General features: G+C 34.6%; 2 protein-coding genes across 2 annotated transcripts; both read right to left on the bottom strand.

The window, feature by feature from the left end:
- Window positions 1–935: 935 nt before the first annotated feature.
- Window positions 936–2,937, bottom strand: LOC112765608 (F-box protein CPR1-like). The gene is made up of 2 exons (XM_025811500.3): window positions 1,554–2,937; window positions 936–1,436 (listed from the first exon to the last, which is right to left on the bottom strand). Exons 1-2 carry the CDS (start codon window positions 2,439–2,441, stop codon window positions 1,377–1,379), a joined length of 948 nt encoding a protein of 315 aa, XP_025667285.1. The 5' UTR covers window positions 2,442–2,937; the 3' UTR covers window positions 936–1,376.
- Window positions 2,938–6,429: 3,492 nt separating this feature from the next.
- On the bottom strand, window positions 6,430–15,501 carry LOC112763884 (uncharacterized). The gene is made up of 4 exons (XM_025809433.2): window positions 15,166–15,501; window positions 7,139–8,906; window positions 6,678–7,049; window positions 6,430–6,581 (listed from the first exon to the last, which is right to left on the bottom strand). The coding sequence occupies exons 1-4, from the start codon at window positions 15,499–15,501 to the stop codon at window positions 6,430–6,432; spliced, it is 2,628 nt and encodes an 875-aa protein (XP_025665218.2).
- Between the last annotated feature and the right edge of the window lie 1,485 nt (window positions 15,502–16,986).

Here is a 16,986-nt window from a genome sequence, read left to right as displayed (position 1 = left end):
AATATATCAATTATTACATTGTTTCTACCAACCACAACATAGAATAAAAAGGCAATTAATTATGTAAACCCTTTATAATCATCTAAACAGACGGGTTAGTACTAAGAAAACAAAACCAGTAACTTAATGATAGATAACTCATGAATCATGATAATGCAGCAAAAGAAAAAAAAATTACACAGATAAAACATAAAAAGCAAACGAAAATTTTCAACATATATAGAAGATGAAAAAACGGAAAAATAAAACAGATAATATAAGAAATATTACTATCAGATTAAACTCAAGATATATTGGATTAACAAGATGTTAAACTCTATTTTCAATTTTCAGATGTTCTTGAGTTATTTTCCCTTCATATTTGGAAAGAAGATCATAATTCAAAACAAAATAAAACTTGAGTTTCTTGAAGCTTCTTCCCACTCAACTTGCGAACCCTTAATTTTATTTACAGCAAAATCACATGTTTAAGTTGCTCAATTGAATGTTAGCTCCTAATTCTCTTTCTCATATTTATGGCATCCCTTGTGCATGCTGCTAAATCTAGGTGTTAACTGGAGGCAGTAATCAATGAGAAAAGTACATTTATGTATAGTAATCGGCAGTTCAACACAATAATATAGCGTGTGAAAGATTTTCATGGCTAAAATTATTGATGCTAAATCTGCTTCTCCTCAAAAGCTATTCACTATTCATTTTACTCCCAGTAGTTTAAAGCTAAATTAGATACAAGATTAATGAAATAAGCACATATTGCTTGATAAATAAGAGGCAACCAGGGATTTTATAAGAAACTCCACACTTTGCATCTTAAGTCTGTACGAGAAACGTATTATCAATAAAAGAATCTATATTTAAAAAGTTTTGGATTGGGTTCATAAGATTTTGAAATGATAAAATTGAGGCTAAAGTAACATAAGACAACAAAATGAATAAATGCCGAAAAAGGTACTTCATCTTTATATCAAATAGAGAGACAGAGAGTGCAGGCGAAACTATTTATAGAGTACTTATCCTTTCAAAACATGTTCAAGTAAGCCCCTCTGGAGGCACCAAATGCCGTCGATTACTGGTTTGACATACAAGGTGCAGCAAGTTTATATACTCAAAATAAAACAACTCTCATACTGTAATTTTCTGTTTCTGGGTTTGCCATCATTTGCTAGTGAACTTCTAAAAACAACCACGATAAAGGTAAGATTAAAAGAAGTATATTATGTAATCTGCAAAATAAAACCTATAAAGTTTTGCATAACCAACTAAGAAATATTACTATTAGATTTGATTCAAAAGATATACTGGATTTAAAAAGAGACTAAACTTCATTTGCACTTCTCAAATGTTCTCCCCAAGTTGTTCAGTTGTATGTTGGCTCCTCATCTTCTTTCTTTGTTTGGATCTTTGGTGATGCTAAACTTGATGGTGAACTTGATGTTCTGCAAAAAAAACAGAACTGGTAAGAGTCAAAATGCAATGAAAACTAACAGAAATAGCTTGGTGCATAATGCATAGGAGAATAGCTTGGTAGAAAGCATACGAGAATAGTTACCTACCGTTTTCCTTTTCTTCTTCTTGTTATCCTTAATGTCACTTGGAAGTGTCAAGAGACTCTCTGTATACATAGCATCGGTTACACTGATGTTATGTACAAAACAAGGATATTTAACACGTGGGAGCAGCTGTCCTCCCACATTATATATGAGAAACTTTTTCTTTTCTTCTTTATCCAAAATAAATTGTTCTCCAATAATATCACCATTATTGGATAAGCACAAAGGCCGGAAGTTTCCACAAGGAATCTGATAGAGAGTCCAAGATGAATGCACTTTATATTCTTTCATCACCCATATCTCAGTTTTATCGCTATCATTATTGTAATAATATAAGGCTAGGCAGCCTCCTAGTAGGGCGAGACCTGGATAGGAGCATGGCAGGTGTTCCGGCGCAGATATGGTTGAAAAGGTCCTTTCCTTCAGATCAAAGATAAGAATAGCATCACTGTAAGCTTTAACAGGGAAAGGCACCCAATGAATAGCACCATTCAAGAACAACCCACAAGACGGGTACTCAAAAACACGCAAGGATTCGGGAAGTGCAACATCAAGATTAATCCATGAATTGGTTCTCAAGGACAAGCAATCCAAGTGATCTCGCCTTTCCCACTCGATCCAAGCTACAACAACTAAGTAATCATCCCGGGATGCATCATAACCAAATCCATACAGGCGGGCACTGTAGGGAAGCCTAAAGCCATAGGGAAGCCTAAAGCCATAGAACATACGACGATGAACACCATGAGAATAGGATATTCTTTTGCTGAATCCAGTGAGTGGGTTCCATACCACAAGAAAATGTGGGTGTCGATGCAAGAGAATAAAACCTCTGCAGGATCCCAAGACAGCAAAATCAGAAGGTGGTTTCTTTTTGAAAGGCGGACACATCTCTTTTTGGGATGCAGTCTAAGTAAACGAAGTAAGCCATAGTGTCGTTTTTCATGAAGAAGCATGCGTTGGTGGCAGCGGGAGAGTGGTGAAAATGAAACTCCGCAAAGTCAGGATCAGAAATTAGAGAGCACCACAGCTTGGAAACGCACCTGAGGCGAGCGAGATGTCTGATCGGCACCTGCAGTAGGATTCTGTGAATAAGCTCAACAGGGAGGATCTCGTGAATGTTCTTGCTCTTGTGATTCTTCTTCTTCTCCATGGTGGATTCCTCCTTTGCTTTGTTCCCGATATGCTTCAGCTTCTTCTTCTTATCCATGCTTGGATTGCTGAGCTTTTCACAATTAGTATAGCAATTCTTCACTCAATCCCGGGACTTGAAATTGTTTTGAAAACATAAAACTAAGGGAAGGGAAGGGAAAGGTCACTTTTGGATTGGCTATTGGAAAAAAATAGGGTTAACTACCAAATATTCGAATGGATCATACATTATTAAAAAAGATTGAGAGTGTAAAGTGTAATTTCTAATTTTTTATTATCATCTCTTTCATATTTATTTTTTATCTCATTTATAAAATTAATAGTGAGATATCGCACTTTAGTCCATTAATTATTAAAAAACAAGTAATGCTACATATACACTAAAATCAGTCACTAAAGTTGGCTACCAGTATAAAATACATGTTGGAATACAAATAACATTGAAAATAATTAAACCACACATATATTTATATATGGTTAATTTTAGTGGCTAATTTTGGTGTACAAATATAATTTTTGTAAAAAAAATTGAGAAGATTTATTTCTCCAAATATACTCTCAAATGGATTTAGATTCTCTAAATTTTAAATTTGTAATTTAAAGGATAAAGTGTCATCTTCTATTCTTGAATGGTTTCTCTCTCATATTTATTCTTAGTCTCACCTATGAAATAAATGGTGAGAGATCACACCTTATTCTCTAAAATAAAATTCAAAATTTAAAAGATTCAAATCCCTCCCAAACTATTCAAACGCTTATAATAATGACTTTCATTTTTATTATTGACAAAAATAATCTTAAATAATTTAAAAATGTACACAAAATGCCATCAAATGATGTATTCTCATTCTCTATTAGTATTAACAAAAAGTGTCTGAGCTGACAAACAGAAAAGTTTATATGACAAACAAATATGCCTAGTTGGACCCATTTTCAAATTCTCCAATTCATTAACTCTAATCTTCAATTAATAATCTAATTTCCAATAATATATTGAGAAGTTAAAACATTCTAACACTATAAAAGAGGGTCAAAAGGAATAAAAGAGTTAATACTGTAATCATTGTTGTCTCTCTATCTTCTCCTTCTTATCGAGTCACCATCAAAGATCATCATCTATCCACCGTCACTGCATCGATGGTTTAAAGAGGCATTGTCGTATCTTGGTAGTTGTTTATCTGACAAGGTACACATATTATCTTCTCCATTAGGATTTAGAAACTTTGTGTAGTTCATATTATTGTTGTTATATGGTCTTTGATGAAAAAAATCGCAACTAAGTATATGATAATGTTGATTTTTGTTCGTTAAAATTTTGCTTTTTGCTATATGAGTTGTTTGATGCATTGCATTGGTTAGGGTTTAGTTAGTTTCATTTTTTTTTCTATTTTAGAAGAATAATTTTAATAGTTAATTAAAATTCTGTTAGTATTAAAATGTGTCTTTTTTTGCTTGAAATTTCAGATGTCAACACTCATAATATTCTTGATGCACCATATGGGTAGGTTAGAGAGAAATTAAAAAAGTAGAATGCAATATTCTGAGGGATACTGTGAGCAACATTGACAAGGTGTTAATGAGCCTTTTGATATTGTGGAACTGTTTTAGCATTTTTTTTTTTATGTTAATGAATTTTTTAGATAAATTGTTTAAGTTGTTTTGGAAGTTATTGGACTATGTTGTGTTTGACTCTGTTTAGTACTTATTATGGTACATTACTTATTTAGGGTATATCATTTAGATAGTGTCACTTGATCATAGGTTATGTTTGAATTACAAGGAATGTTAATTTACTTTTTGGGAATTACTAATAACTGTCATGTAACTTGTTATATGATCAATGTAACCTACACTATATTTAAATGTTAATTACAAAGTTTATACTACACTCTGAAAAACACAACACACATTAGGTTCTCATCAAACTACACTCTAATAAATAGTACATTTTTAATACACATCAGGTAACACAATACAAGAGTTGTCATTCAATGTTTCAACCGAATTTGATACATCCACAGTTATCAAAATACACTCTAATAATTGATATTTATTCTTCATTCACTATTTAGCATTAGTACAAATTAGTTCTTAAACAGAGCAATGAAATTGATAAAAATACCAACTACAACTCCAATGCACATCATGATTAGAAGAATTTCAATCCTCTTCAATTTCTTTTTCAATTCTTTAGTAAAAACATGTAGTACCATGGGGACTATGTCTTTATACTCCATTGATTCAGACAGCTTTCTGATACTCTTCTTTTTTAGTTTTCTACGTGAAGAGAGCATGAATTTGTTGTTCCAAGAACATTCCTCCTCTTCAACCATATATTGCTCTTCCAATCCATCAATCAATTGAAAATATTTACAATTCTGGTTTTTATTCTGCTAATAACACAAACAAAAAAGTGATGAAGGACAGTGATAAATCAAAAGGTACGAAAAAATATTAAAATAGGAACAACAACGAATACCCATTAGAGAGAAAAAACTAAGTCATGATTACCTTTTATAGTAGGCACCGAAAGAATCACCTCCCTGGATTAGTATTTGTCTTCGATTTCAGAGCAATAACAGCAACAGAGCAGAGACATGTACCATCATACCGCTTCGAAGCATACTCTTCGCACCTATCGTTGCATTTTTCTGCCATTGATGCAAACCTTCGCTTCATTCCATCTCCATCCATGGTTAAACCTCTCTTCAAATGCATCACGTTCTGATTTGAAATTGGAATTAAGGTTAATGAATTGGGAAATTCGGGAATGGTCCAGGTAGGCATCTTCGTTTGCCACATAAGTTTTTCTGTTTGTCACTTCAGAGTTCAGACACTTCCATTTATAGAGAACGCATCATTTGATGGTGGTGCATTTCGTGCACGTTTTTAAATTATTCAATATTTTTGTTGATAAGAAAAGTGGAGGTCATTATTTTCAGCGTTTGAATAATTCGGAAATATTTTTTGTGGTTAACCCTTTTTTTAAAGAATAAAAAAATTATTTTAAAAAGTTAATAAAAAAATAAAAAATTATTAAAATTTATTAGTTTTTACTATTAGTTAACCATCAATGTTTAAAAATATAAGTTAAAATATATTGTTGGATTACTAAAGTAAAAAAAATTGAGTTATTGGCTAAAAGTAATAGCCAAAAATAATAAATTATAATGATCCTCTAATATTTTTCAAAGTTAAATATAGTATTAGAGTTATTAAATAAAAAAATATATTTTTCTATTTAAATTATATAAAATGGTAAAGTTTTTTTTTTAATGTATAAAATAATTCTTGAACATTCATTTTCTCAACGATAAGTCATAAGTATAAGCAAGGTGAGATGTATATACATAAGGTCTTTTAAAGTTTTCTGTCAAAAAACCAAGGTTGCGAGAACCAGACCGGTCAATAAACCGGTGAGGTCACTAGTTCAATGGTTTACTGGTTCGACCGGGGTTCAATCGGTTTAATTAAATATTAAATAAAATTATTAAAAAACTTAAAATAATCTTTAAGTATATAAATTCAATGATCTCTAACTTAATAAAATTTAATATTTCACATAATAAATTATCCATTACTTAATATTAGAGGTTCACAAACAACTTCAGACATCAAAGTTTATAAGTAAACAAAAAATAAAAGTACATAATGACAAACCCATAATGTTCTACATTCAAAAGATACAATTACTAGCAAGTTTTCAACTAATCAAAGGTGCAACTCATCAAAAATCATAATTATCATTAAGTGTTCCAACATCTCCATCATAAACAGGTAATCCAAAGCCACCATCATCAGAAGTACCACCAAAAGAAGCTGTATTTGAAGAATCAGCAACATTAGGGAAATCCACATCAAGTTCCACATCTCCTCCATCTAATAAAATAAAATAGAAAACCAAGAAAAAATTAAAGTTACAACTTTACATCAGATATTGAGAGGAAATGAAACAAGTTTTGCTATTTCAATCACCTGTAGGATATGAAGGCATAGCATTATCCGTATAAATTAAATTTTCAATGCCTTCGATATCTCCATTAGTGAATTCAGGATCACCTTCATCCGGCATTACCCAAAAATCTACTGTGTCAATGCTTTGAATGTCAATTGGATCATAATTCTTCTTCTTGCGATGCATTCTAGATTGAAGGCGTAGATTATAAGTGACATAAACAATGTCACTTAGCCTTTGATGCTCTAATCGGTTCCTCCTCTTTGAATGGATTTGTTCAAAGAGGCTCCAGTTCCTCTCGCAGCCGGATGATGAAGATGTTTGATGAAGAAGACGAATTACCATTTTTTGCAAGTTAGGAGCACTCCCACCATGTAGCCTCCACAATTCACCTACCAGAATATGTAATTCAACCATCAATTCTCATTCAATATTTAAAAAACATTCAAAGTAAATTAAACATAGAAATATAAATGCTTACCAGGTTCAAGTCTCTTAATTGCTTTCAATGCACTTTCCCTTCCAAAACTTCCTTTTCGATCTCGATACAACTGTATCTCTTGCATTGCGGCAACCGAGTCATCGCAAAGAGTTTCAATATCAAATAAATCAAGCAAAGACCTCAAGATATTTGCCTTCTCAACAAACCCCTCACTATAGAAGTAATCTGGATTCAAAAAGTATGCTGCTGCATGGAGGTCACGCTTCAAATGCTTATCCCACCGCATTTTCAAGATACTTGTATAAGGTGTGTATGCAGATTTCCTATTTCTAAACATTGTCTTGATATTAATTTTGGCTCTTTGCATGCCCGCATACACGATACCCAGAGAAGGTTTCTCATCAGCATCAACAAGCCTCAATAACTTAATTAGAGGACCAACAAGCATAACAGTAGTAAAACAATCCTCCCAAAACTTACTATCCAAGATAATTGAACTAACCATCTTCCCATTGACACTCTTGGATAATTTATGAGAAGTGAAATATTTGTCAATCACCAATGCTTGCAAGTCTTGTTTATGATCATACATACTTTTCAAAGTAATGAAAACAGTAGCAAAACGTGTTACTCCTGGTCGAACAATTTCTTTCCAATCTTTTCTTTTTCTAAGCCATGACAAGAAAATCATATGATTGTAAACAAAGACAGTCACTTTTGAAGCACGAGAGGCAAGGTCAGCTATGTGAGGAAGACTTGCTATGTCTTTCAAGATAAGATTGATGCAATGAGCAGCACAAGGAGACCAAAAAATATTTGGATACTTTTCATGAATGAGTTTTCCAGAAGATACATAATTCGCAGCATTATCAGTAACCACATGCACAATGTTACTAGACCCAACCCACTCAATAACCTCAGCAAACAATTTAAACAAGGTATCGGCAGTTTTTATCATATCAGAAGCATCAACAGACTTAACAAATGACATACCAGCAGGACAATAAACTAGAAAATTAATTAACGTACGCTGCCTTTGATCAGTCCAGCCATCTGCCATCAGTGTACAACCAGTCCTTTTCCACGAGCTTCTATAACCTTCAACAAGCAACTGACACTCCTTCTTAAGATCGGCCAGCAAATGAACTCTCATTTCATCATACGACGGTCCCTTGAAACCAGGTCCAATTGCAGCAACGCCGTCCAAGGCAGGTTGAAAGTAAGGCGATTGAATTGCATTGAATGGAATCCGTGCATCAATGATCCATCTTGCAAGCCCCAACTTAACATTGTGTTTAACTTGTTTACTGGCCAAGACACTTTTCAAAGCTGGTTGAGAGCCTGGCGTAGTCCTTTCCTTAAAATAACTTCCAATTGGAGTAGCAGCAATCGCTCTTCTCTTTCCTTTGTCTCCCATTGTTGCAGGAGCCGGAGGTTGTACAGGATTAGGTGCTTCACCCTCTTCTTCCGCTTGTGTTTCACTTTCCACATCATAACAATCAGCTGTATATTTTCTTTTTTCTGCCCTATTTTTTTTGTTTTCCTCCAAAAACCTTTTGAATTGAAGTTCAACATCTTCAGTTACTTTGTTACAAACTTTAATTTGTCCAGGGATCTTTGCAAGATGATATTTCATTCTATATATCCCCCTTCCATTGTAAGTATTCAAGCAGAAAATACATGTATATTGAGCCTTGTTATTTTTGTCATACTTCACTGTAAAATACTGCCAAGCTGGATCAGATTTACCTCTGGATGAACCAGTTTGAGAATCTTGTGGTTGTGGGTTACTTTGTGATTGTTCCATCTATAACAATCAGAAAACCAAAGACCAGAAAACTTCAGACAACCATGAAAATAATCAAAATATTCATCATGAAGCAACAAACAGAAACAACAAAACATATTCAAAGTCAATAACAGCAATGATGAAAATAATGAAGCAGCAAACAGAAGCAGGTAACACAAGCAGCAATGCAAAATAGAAGCAGGTAACAGAAGCAGCAAAACAGAAGCAGCTACCAGAAGCAGCAAAAAATATTCATCATGATTCATGAAGCAGCGAGCTAACAGAAGCAGCAATGCAAAACATATTCAAAATAAAAAACATCAATCCTGAAAATCAAGGGGGGCTCAGAAAATCAAAATCCAAAATCAAGCATAGAACAGGCGAGCACAGAACAAGATCAGAACCTCAGAAAATCAAACTCAAGAAGCATAGGTGAAAAAACAGAGTCTTACCTAATTCGGAAGGAGGCGAGCTCGGCCGGTGGTCGTCGGCTGCTGTCGATGGTTGTGGGTGGCGACGAGGAGGCGGGCTCGGCCGGTGGTGGTAGCTGTTGCTCTCGATGGTTGTGGGTGGCGACGAGGAGGCGGGCTCGGCCAGTGGTGGTCGCGGGCTCGGCTATGGTGGCCTTGGTGGCCTTGATGGCTGTGGGTGGCTATGGACGCTGGCGCACTGTGGGTGGCCGGTGGCTATGGACGCTGGCGCTGAATCTGGGGAAGAAAGGGAACTGGGGAAGAAAGGGGAAGAAAGGGGGGGGAGTATCAGATTAGGGTTAGGGATACATTTCACGAACGTTATTCTTTTTTCTTTTTTTTTTTAAATGCCAAAACGACGTTGTTTGGCATATGAATTTGCAAACTATTGAACCGCTAAAATACCGGACGGTTCTTCCGGTTCGCCGGTTAACCGCCGGTTCGACCGATTTTTTGCCAGGCGGTTATTAGCGTTATCCGGACCGGTAAGGTGACCGATTCCCAGTTTTTCCGGTTAAACTGGCCGGTCCGGTCCGATTTTCACAACCATGCAAAAAACAGAACGAATTTTACCTCTTTAATCTTTATACACAAATGTTATTTTTCTGTAACATTTCTAAATTTACTATCTCATATATAGTTCTTAAACCCACAAATAAAATGCGTGACTCTTGCATCAGAATATGCAACTCTTTTCCCACACTCAAGAAAAAAAAAATTAGTTTTTTTAAGAATTTTAGTTGAAAAAATTTCAACTAAAGATCTCTAAAAATAATTCAATATTTTTATTTAGTTCAGTAACATATCATTTTAAATTAAATTTTTTTATTCAATACATTTTTTACTTTCACATTCTAATTATTTATTTAATATTTTCTATTTTTATCTTTCACAAAATATTGTACAGTTAATATTAAAATATTTATACTATAATAAATTAATCAAATAAAAATATTTGAATAAACAATTTTGTAATTATCAATTCCTCAATAACGATAGATTTATTTTCTCTTGTTTTTTTTTAAATGTCTTTTATTTCACTACAAAAAATTACTTTAAAAAATTATGTTACATTTTTCATTATAAATTTATGTGGTTTGACATACAAAGTGATTAATATTAATTTATTTTTGTCTAAATCTACCATAATTTGCCTAAGAAACTACCTAAAATCAACTATGCTAACAAGAAGATTAAAAAAATATATATTTTGTCTATATAATTGATAAAATAAAATATTTTAAGTAGTCTTTTGTATTATACAATTGTCAAATTTACTTGTATATTTATTATCTCATCTTTAGTCATTAAAACAATCAAATGCAAAAAATATAGGAGCAAGCAAATTAAGTAGTCTTTTCTATTACGATACTTAGATAGAGACTTAGAAAAAATAGAAAAAAATTATGAGACACAAGATTGGTATTAGTGTCCACAACATAGTTTACAATGTAGAATTTATAATAATTCTAAAAGTTGTAAAAGCATATACTCAAGACAGTTAAATTTTTATACTTTATGTGCAGATATTTGAACCCTAAATACACAATACTAAGTGTGTATTTGAACTCTCATTGCACACTCTTAGCATATCAAAAAATCAATTAGAAAACTTTTTTCTTTTTGAAACAAAAGGTTCAACACAATAAGGTAGAACATCAACGAAAAAGTATTAAACAGATAAAATAAACTAACTCTTAATCATCTTCGACAAAAGCCATCAACAACTCAAAAAATTAAAAATTACTCCACTATTTGTAACTTCTAATCGACCTGTTGACTATTCCTGCAACACCTGTTTCTTGATTCCTGAAGATTCTGTTATTTCTTTTCACCCAAGTGTTCCAAATGATAACAATAAAATCAAACTCACCAACATTCTATCAATTCGACTGCACGATTGACTCCTATGATCATTCAGCTCTATATCCACCAGTTCTATATTGCTCTTAACACACTAGCGCCTTTCCTTTCTTCCTACTGCACAACCTCATTGAAGACACCCATGTAACAAAGAGGAACTTGACATATTCCCGATAAAAAAATTCAACTCTTTCCATACAGCAAGTTTCTCTTCCCTTATATAAGCATCATACACCAAGCAAATCGCAGAAATGAAAATTATTGTTTGTCAATTTCCCTGTTATACACAACTATCTCTCTTCTTTGTAACAATTACTTAACCTAAACATCATATCATCCCACATTATTAATAAACCTCCAGAAGCACCTACCGATCCCACAAATTCCAAACCTACCGCATCATTATCCCAAAATTGCACTACATCAAACTTAGTAATCACCTCCTTCTTTGTCTCTATCAATACTAACATATTCACATTATTTTTACGCTTAAATTTTTTTTACCATTTTCCACTTTCCAACACCCCATAAACCCCTCATATTCCACGAACTAAAATCATTTAAAAATTTTATTACACACTTTATTCCGATTTTTGGGCGACTCTTTCTTGCTTTCTCTTTTTATTTTGCTTGCCTTCTTTTTTGTGCCAATATTTCATTTTGAACTTGAAGAATAGCCATAATGTCTTCATCCTCGTCATATAAAACAACTCCTGATTCGACCGCCAGATCTCAAGCAGCCCTATTTTCAGCTATATCTTTATCCCAACTTTTTCTGTACTCATCTTGATTAGTTTCATGGTCTACATCCTGCTCTGAGTCCCCCGAATCTAGGGCCGTCAAAATGGGCTAAACCCATCGGGTCATCCCGTTTACCCGTTCAAATAGGCGGGCTTTGCCTCTAAAATTAAGCCCGTTTAAATTTCGGGTTAAACGGGCTGAGCCCGATTAACCCGAAAAAAATGACGGGTTAAACGGGTGGCCCGTTTAATTTTTTTTTACATTTTTTTAAAAAAATAGCACTTTTAACTAATATTTCTCCCTATCCGACCCGAAATTTGACCCAACAACTAAAAAAAATTTATTTTTTAATAGTTTTTGACCTAAAAGTGGTATTTTTGTCAAAATATTTTTCAAAAAATAAAATAAAATGATAAATGGGCTGGCCCGTTTAACCCATCGAGCTGACCATAAACAGTTCGGGCTAGAAAATTTTGGCCCGTGAATAAAGCGGACTTAAACGGGCTAGCCCGTTTGACAGCCCGGCCGAATCTAAAAAACCTCCATTTCCTTTAGTTTCCCAAAATCACATCTCAAAGAGGATCTAACTCTTTCTTTCCGGCTTAGCCGGTTTTTGCAACAACAGTTGCGTTATTCTATGCAAGAAGAATACTTAGAAAGAATAAAGAAGTTTGGATCCGAAAAAGCTTCGCGTTCTTTCTATTTCATCCCATTTTTTTCGGGATAGGCACCATTTGAGGTAGTCCCAACTTCTTCCGCTGTGAAATTTTATTCACCTAGGAGAACGCTTGAAAACACGATTAGGATAGACGGAGGTATCTTTGTAACAAACAGGTTCTACCACCTGGCCTTCCCAATCAAATCTCTAAGCTATCTAAGGGCTTTCACTTTCAAGAGAGAGAAGGAACCCGAGGATATCTAACCTGACTTCCTGAGCTCAGTTGATTGTTGAAGCAGTAGCTCTGGGGTATTCTTTCGTCCAAGGAAAGATGAAGGAAGCAGGCAAATAGCTTCTAAGTTCTTATAGCTCTTTCATCCTCCAACCCAATTTCCTCCACCACTGTATTCTCATCCAGTGACAGATCCAGAAAATTTTAATAGTGGGGGCAATATATATAATAATTTTTATAATAAAAATATTATGTGCACATAAAAATTAATTATCAAATTATTCATTAATCATTATGTGTTTGTATATAAATATATGTATTGTTTAATTTATTTTTAATGTATATTTTTTATTTCAATATATATATACAGGTGGTTATTTTCTATGTACATATAACATGGTTAGTTTTTAAAATATCTAATTTATAAATTAAAATACTAAAATAGTAATTTAAATAATAACATATAATTTAGAATTTTATTATTTAGGTTTCATATTTTAAAAAAATTAAGTAATCTTTTTCTTAACAATACAATCGAAATATCTCTTTTTATATAGGATAATGCTACATATTCATGTTCTTGTGTTAACCAAGTCCGCCTAAGTTATTCTAAGATAACAAAAATCAGTTATCACTAACATTATTTCAAGTATTATTGTTTAACTTGGTTATACTTAGTTCATAAAAAGACTTGGATGTGTAGTATTATTCTTACATATATATATAAGTAAATACTTATTTAGAAATTTACTTCTCATATAATTATAAGCTAATTCTTATTGATATTCATAGTTGAAAAAGTTCTTTCAATTAATGCAATTGTTATAGAAAAAAATTAAAACTAATATAAAAAAAATATAAAGAATACTCTTTTGAGTCGATTTCTAAGAAAAAACACAAATTTCATTTAAATTGAGAATTGATCATTCTAATGACATCTAATATGAAATTTTTAAATTGACTATGAAGTACCAAAAATTGAATAAAAAATTATTGTGGGGTCAAATTCAATAATTTAGTGGGGGCAAATAAATATTATTATCATATACTACTAAAAAAATTTTCAAATTGTAGTGAGGGTGATTGCTCCCACAATTATATACATACATCCGTCCCTATTCTCATCCTCTAAATTTGAATCCTGTACTGTATCACCCTTCTTCAGACATATGCCAACATGCTGCTTATCATTCCCTTCTAAACTAGCGTAAATCTCATTAGCTACATTTGGTGGAATGTTTTTTTCGGCTATGCTGTTCGAACAATTTTTTGCACTTTTGCTAATCTCTTTTTCGGCTAATCAGAAAACTAAATTGAAAATCTATATCATAAAAAAAATTATTACATTTAAAACCCAATATTGCAGAGAATAGATAAAAATTGACAATTTTATCCAATATTTTATCATCATCAAGCACTAAGCATAAGCAAGGTTAAACGAATAGGCATGAGGTATGTTGATTTTTTTTTTTTTGAAACAAAGAAAGCTCAACACATTGTAGTGGAGCAGCAAGAAAAAATAAAATAAAACAAAAAAAAATCCAAATGGAGGGACCCCGGTCATCTCCAGCATAGCCATCAACAACCAAAAGGATCAATACCAGACCACTCCTTGTAGCTCAAAAATGCCCGTCCCTGTATGTCCTCAACACTTGCTTCTCTTCTGTTGAAGATTCTGTCATTTCTCTCCATCTAGATGTTCTAAATCACTGCAAAAAAACCAACCAATAACAATCGCTCCTCTTTCTTTCTTTTATGTATGCCAAGCCAACTCTCATACGGTCCTTTCATTGTTCCTGGGACCACCCACGGTCTATCTAATCGTATGAGCCAAGCGCACCACACCCTGCTAATCAGAACGAACTAGCCAAAAAGCTCAATTCTCGAAGGTACCAACCCTCCCCAAATTGATCTAGTGAAACTGTAGCTTGTAATCTCTTCCAAGATAGTCTCCGATTACAACACCTGCAGGAATGAGTTAGTAGAAAAAATACCTTTATTATCATATTTCCACACAATATTATCCTCTCTAGCAGTTGATAGTTTCACTTGCCTTAACCTCTCATGAAGTTGATGAACCAATTCCAACTCCCATTGGAACAACTCTCTCCTCCAATGAAAATTCCAAATCCACTCTATCCCATCCCAGAATCCACAGTTCCTAATCACTGATCCTTGTTGGTTTGAAATAGAGAAGAGCCTTGGAAAGCTGGCTTTCAAAGGACCACCTTGCACCTAATTATCTTCCCAAAACTGCGTCCTTCTTCCATTCCCTACTTCCATCGCCAGGCCACTAATAAGTTTTTCTTTTACCTGTTGTTCTGCTTTATTCAACTGACATATGTCTTTCCATGGCCCCCCCCTCACAGGGAGAGTCTGACTAGATAGCATAACATTAGGAATCAGATTATTACACGAACACACAACTTTCTTCCACAGCGGGCACTCCTCCTTTGAGAAACGCCACCACCATTTGAATAACAGCGCTGTGTTTCTTAGTACTGCATCTCCCACCCCCAATCCTCCAACCTTTTTTGGAGCCTGAACCACTTCCCACTTCACTAGGGGCATACCACAGGTGCCATCCTCCTTGCACCACAAAAAACTTCTCTGAAGTGCAATTAGCTTGTTAGTAACCGCCTTCGGCATCTTGTACAGGCTAAGGTAATAAATCGGTAAGCTATTCAAGACCGATTTGATGAGAACAAGCTTACCTGATTTGTTTAAAACCTTTGCTTTTCACAAGCTGAGCTTCTCTTCCACCTTGTCTATGATCGACTTTTACGTCTTCACCAATCGAGGATTCGCTCCTAGAGAGATACCGAGGTATCTAATAGGTAGTGCCGCTTTTTTACACCCCAGAAGACCACACACCTGCTCCACCCACTCCTGCTTACAATTGACTGGGATCAAATTTGACTTATCAAAATTGATGCTCAGCCTAGACATCAACTCAAAGCAGCGCAATAGCCTCTTGTAGTTCGTAATTGTTTCTGTCTCTGAAGGGCAAAACAAGATAGTATCATCTGCGAACTAGAGATGAGACAATTCAATATGATCTCTCCCGACCAACAACGGAGCAATGCACTCATTTCTTACAGCTTCCCCCACCATTCTATGCAATACATCAACCACGAGTACAAACAGCAGAGGAGAGAGTGGATCCCCTTGTCTTAATCCCCTCTCCATTTTAAACGCCTTGGTAGGTGAGCCATTCACCAGGACCGACATAGAGGTCGTACTGACACACTCTTTCACCCAATTTCTCCACCTTTGACCGAAACCCATATTCTGAAGCACAATGTCCACAAAGCTCCATCTAACTCTATCGTTGGATTTCTGAAAGTCTAGCTTTATGATTGCCGCCTTCTTTCTCCTGGATTTAAGTCATTGAACTGTCTCACAGGCAATGAGGGCGCCGTCATGTATCTTCCTACCCTTAATAAAAGCACTCTGTGTCTCGCCTACCAACTCTGGCATGATTGTTCTCATTCTCCTCACTAAGACCTTGGAGATCACCTTATACACACATCCCACCATACTAATCGGTCTGAAGTCCTTGATCTCTTTAGCACCCACAAACTTTGGAGCTAACGTCACCCATGTGACATTTGCATCGTTTGGTAACTTAGCCCGTTGGAAGAAATCCATTACCACTGCAGTGAATTCCTGGCCAATATCCTCCCAGCACCGTTTGATAAAGTTCAGATTGTATCCATCACTACCCGGGACTTTAGAGGATTCACAGTCCCACACTGCCTCCCTAATTTCCTCCACAGACGACATCATCTCCAAAGCTACAGCCTCTGCTTCATCAATCTGTCTTACCAACCCATCCCGAAAGCCAATCCTCGGAAGAGATTCCTGCCGATACAGTTCCTTATAAATCCCTCTAATTGCAACCTTTATTCTTGTTTGATTCCGCACTAGCCGTCCATGAATCATCAGAGTATCAATTCTATTGTTCCGTCTTCTAGCCGAGGCAATGTTATGGAAATATCTAATATTCTTATCCATGTACTTACTATGCTGAGACCTGGACATATGCTTCCAGTGTAGCTCCTTCCTAACATACCACTTCTGGCAATAGCTCACCAACGCCTTCCTTCTAGCCTCTGTCGTACCATCATAGAT

Source organism: Arachis hypogaea, chromosome 17, assembly GCF_003086295.3.
Source record: "Arachis hypogaea cultivar Tifrunner chromosome 17, arahy.Tifrunner.gnm2.J5K5, whole genome shotgun sequence".
Lineage (NCBI taxonomy): Eukaryota > Viridiplantae > Streptophyta > Magnoliopsida > Fabales > Fabaceae > Arachis > Arachis hypogaea.
The sequence above is the reverse complement of the archived record's forward strand: the minus strand, read 5'-3'. Positions and strand labels throughout refer to the sequence as shown.

Excerpts from the sequence above, each read along its gene's own strand:
- LOC112763884 (XM_025809433.2), bottom strand. The coding sequence starts at position 15,501 with ATGCCGAAGGCGGTTACTAACAAGCTAATTGCACTTCAGAGAAGTTTT. Across the intron at positions 7,050-7,138 it reads AATTAAGAGACTTGAACCTG|GTGAATTGTGGAGGCTACAT; the intron begins GTAAGCATTTAT and ends ATATTCTGGTAG. Across the intron at positions 6,582-6,677 it reads TATGCCTTCATATCCTACAG|ATGGAGGAGATGTGGAACTT; the intron begins GTGATTGAAATA and ends TTATTTTATTAG.
- LOC112765608 (XM_025811500.3), bottom strand. The coding sequence starts at position 2,441 with ATGTGTCCGCCTTTCAAAAAGAAACCACCTTCTGATTTTGCTGTCTTG. Across the intron at positions 1,437-1,553 it reads AGAAGAAGAAAAGGAAAACG|AACATCAAGTTCACCATCAA; the intron begins GTAGGTAACTAT and ends TTTTTTTTGCAG.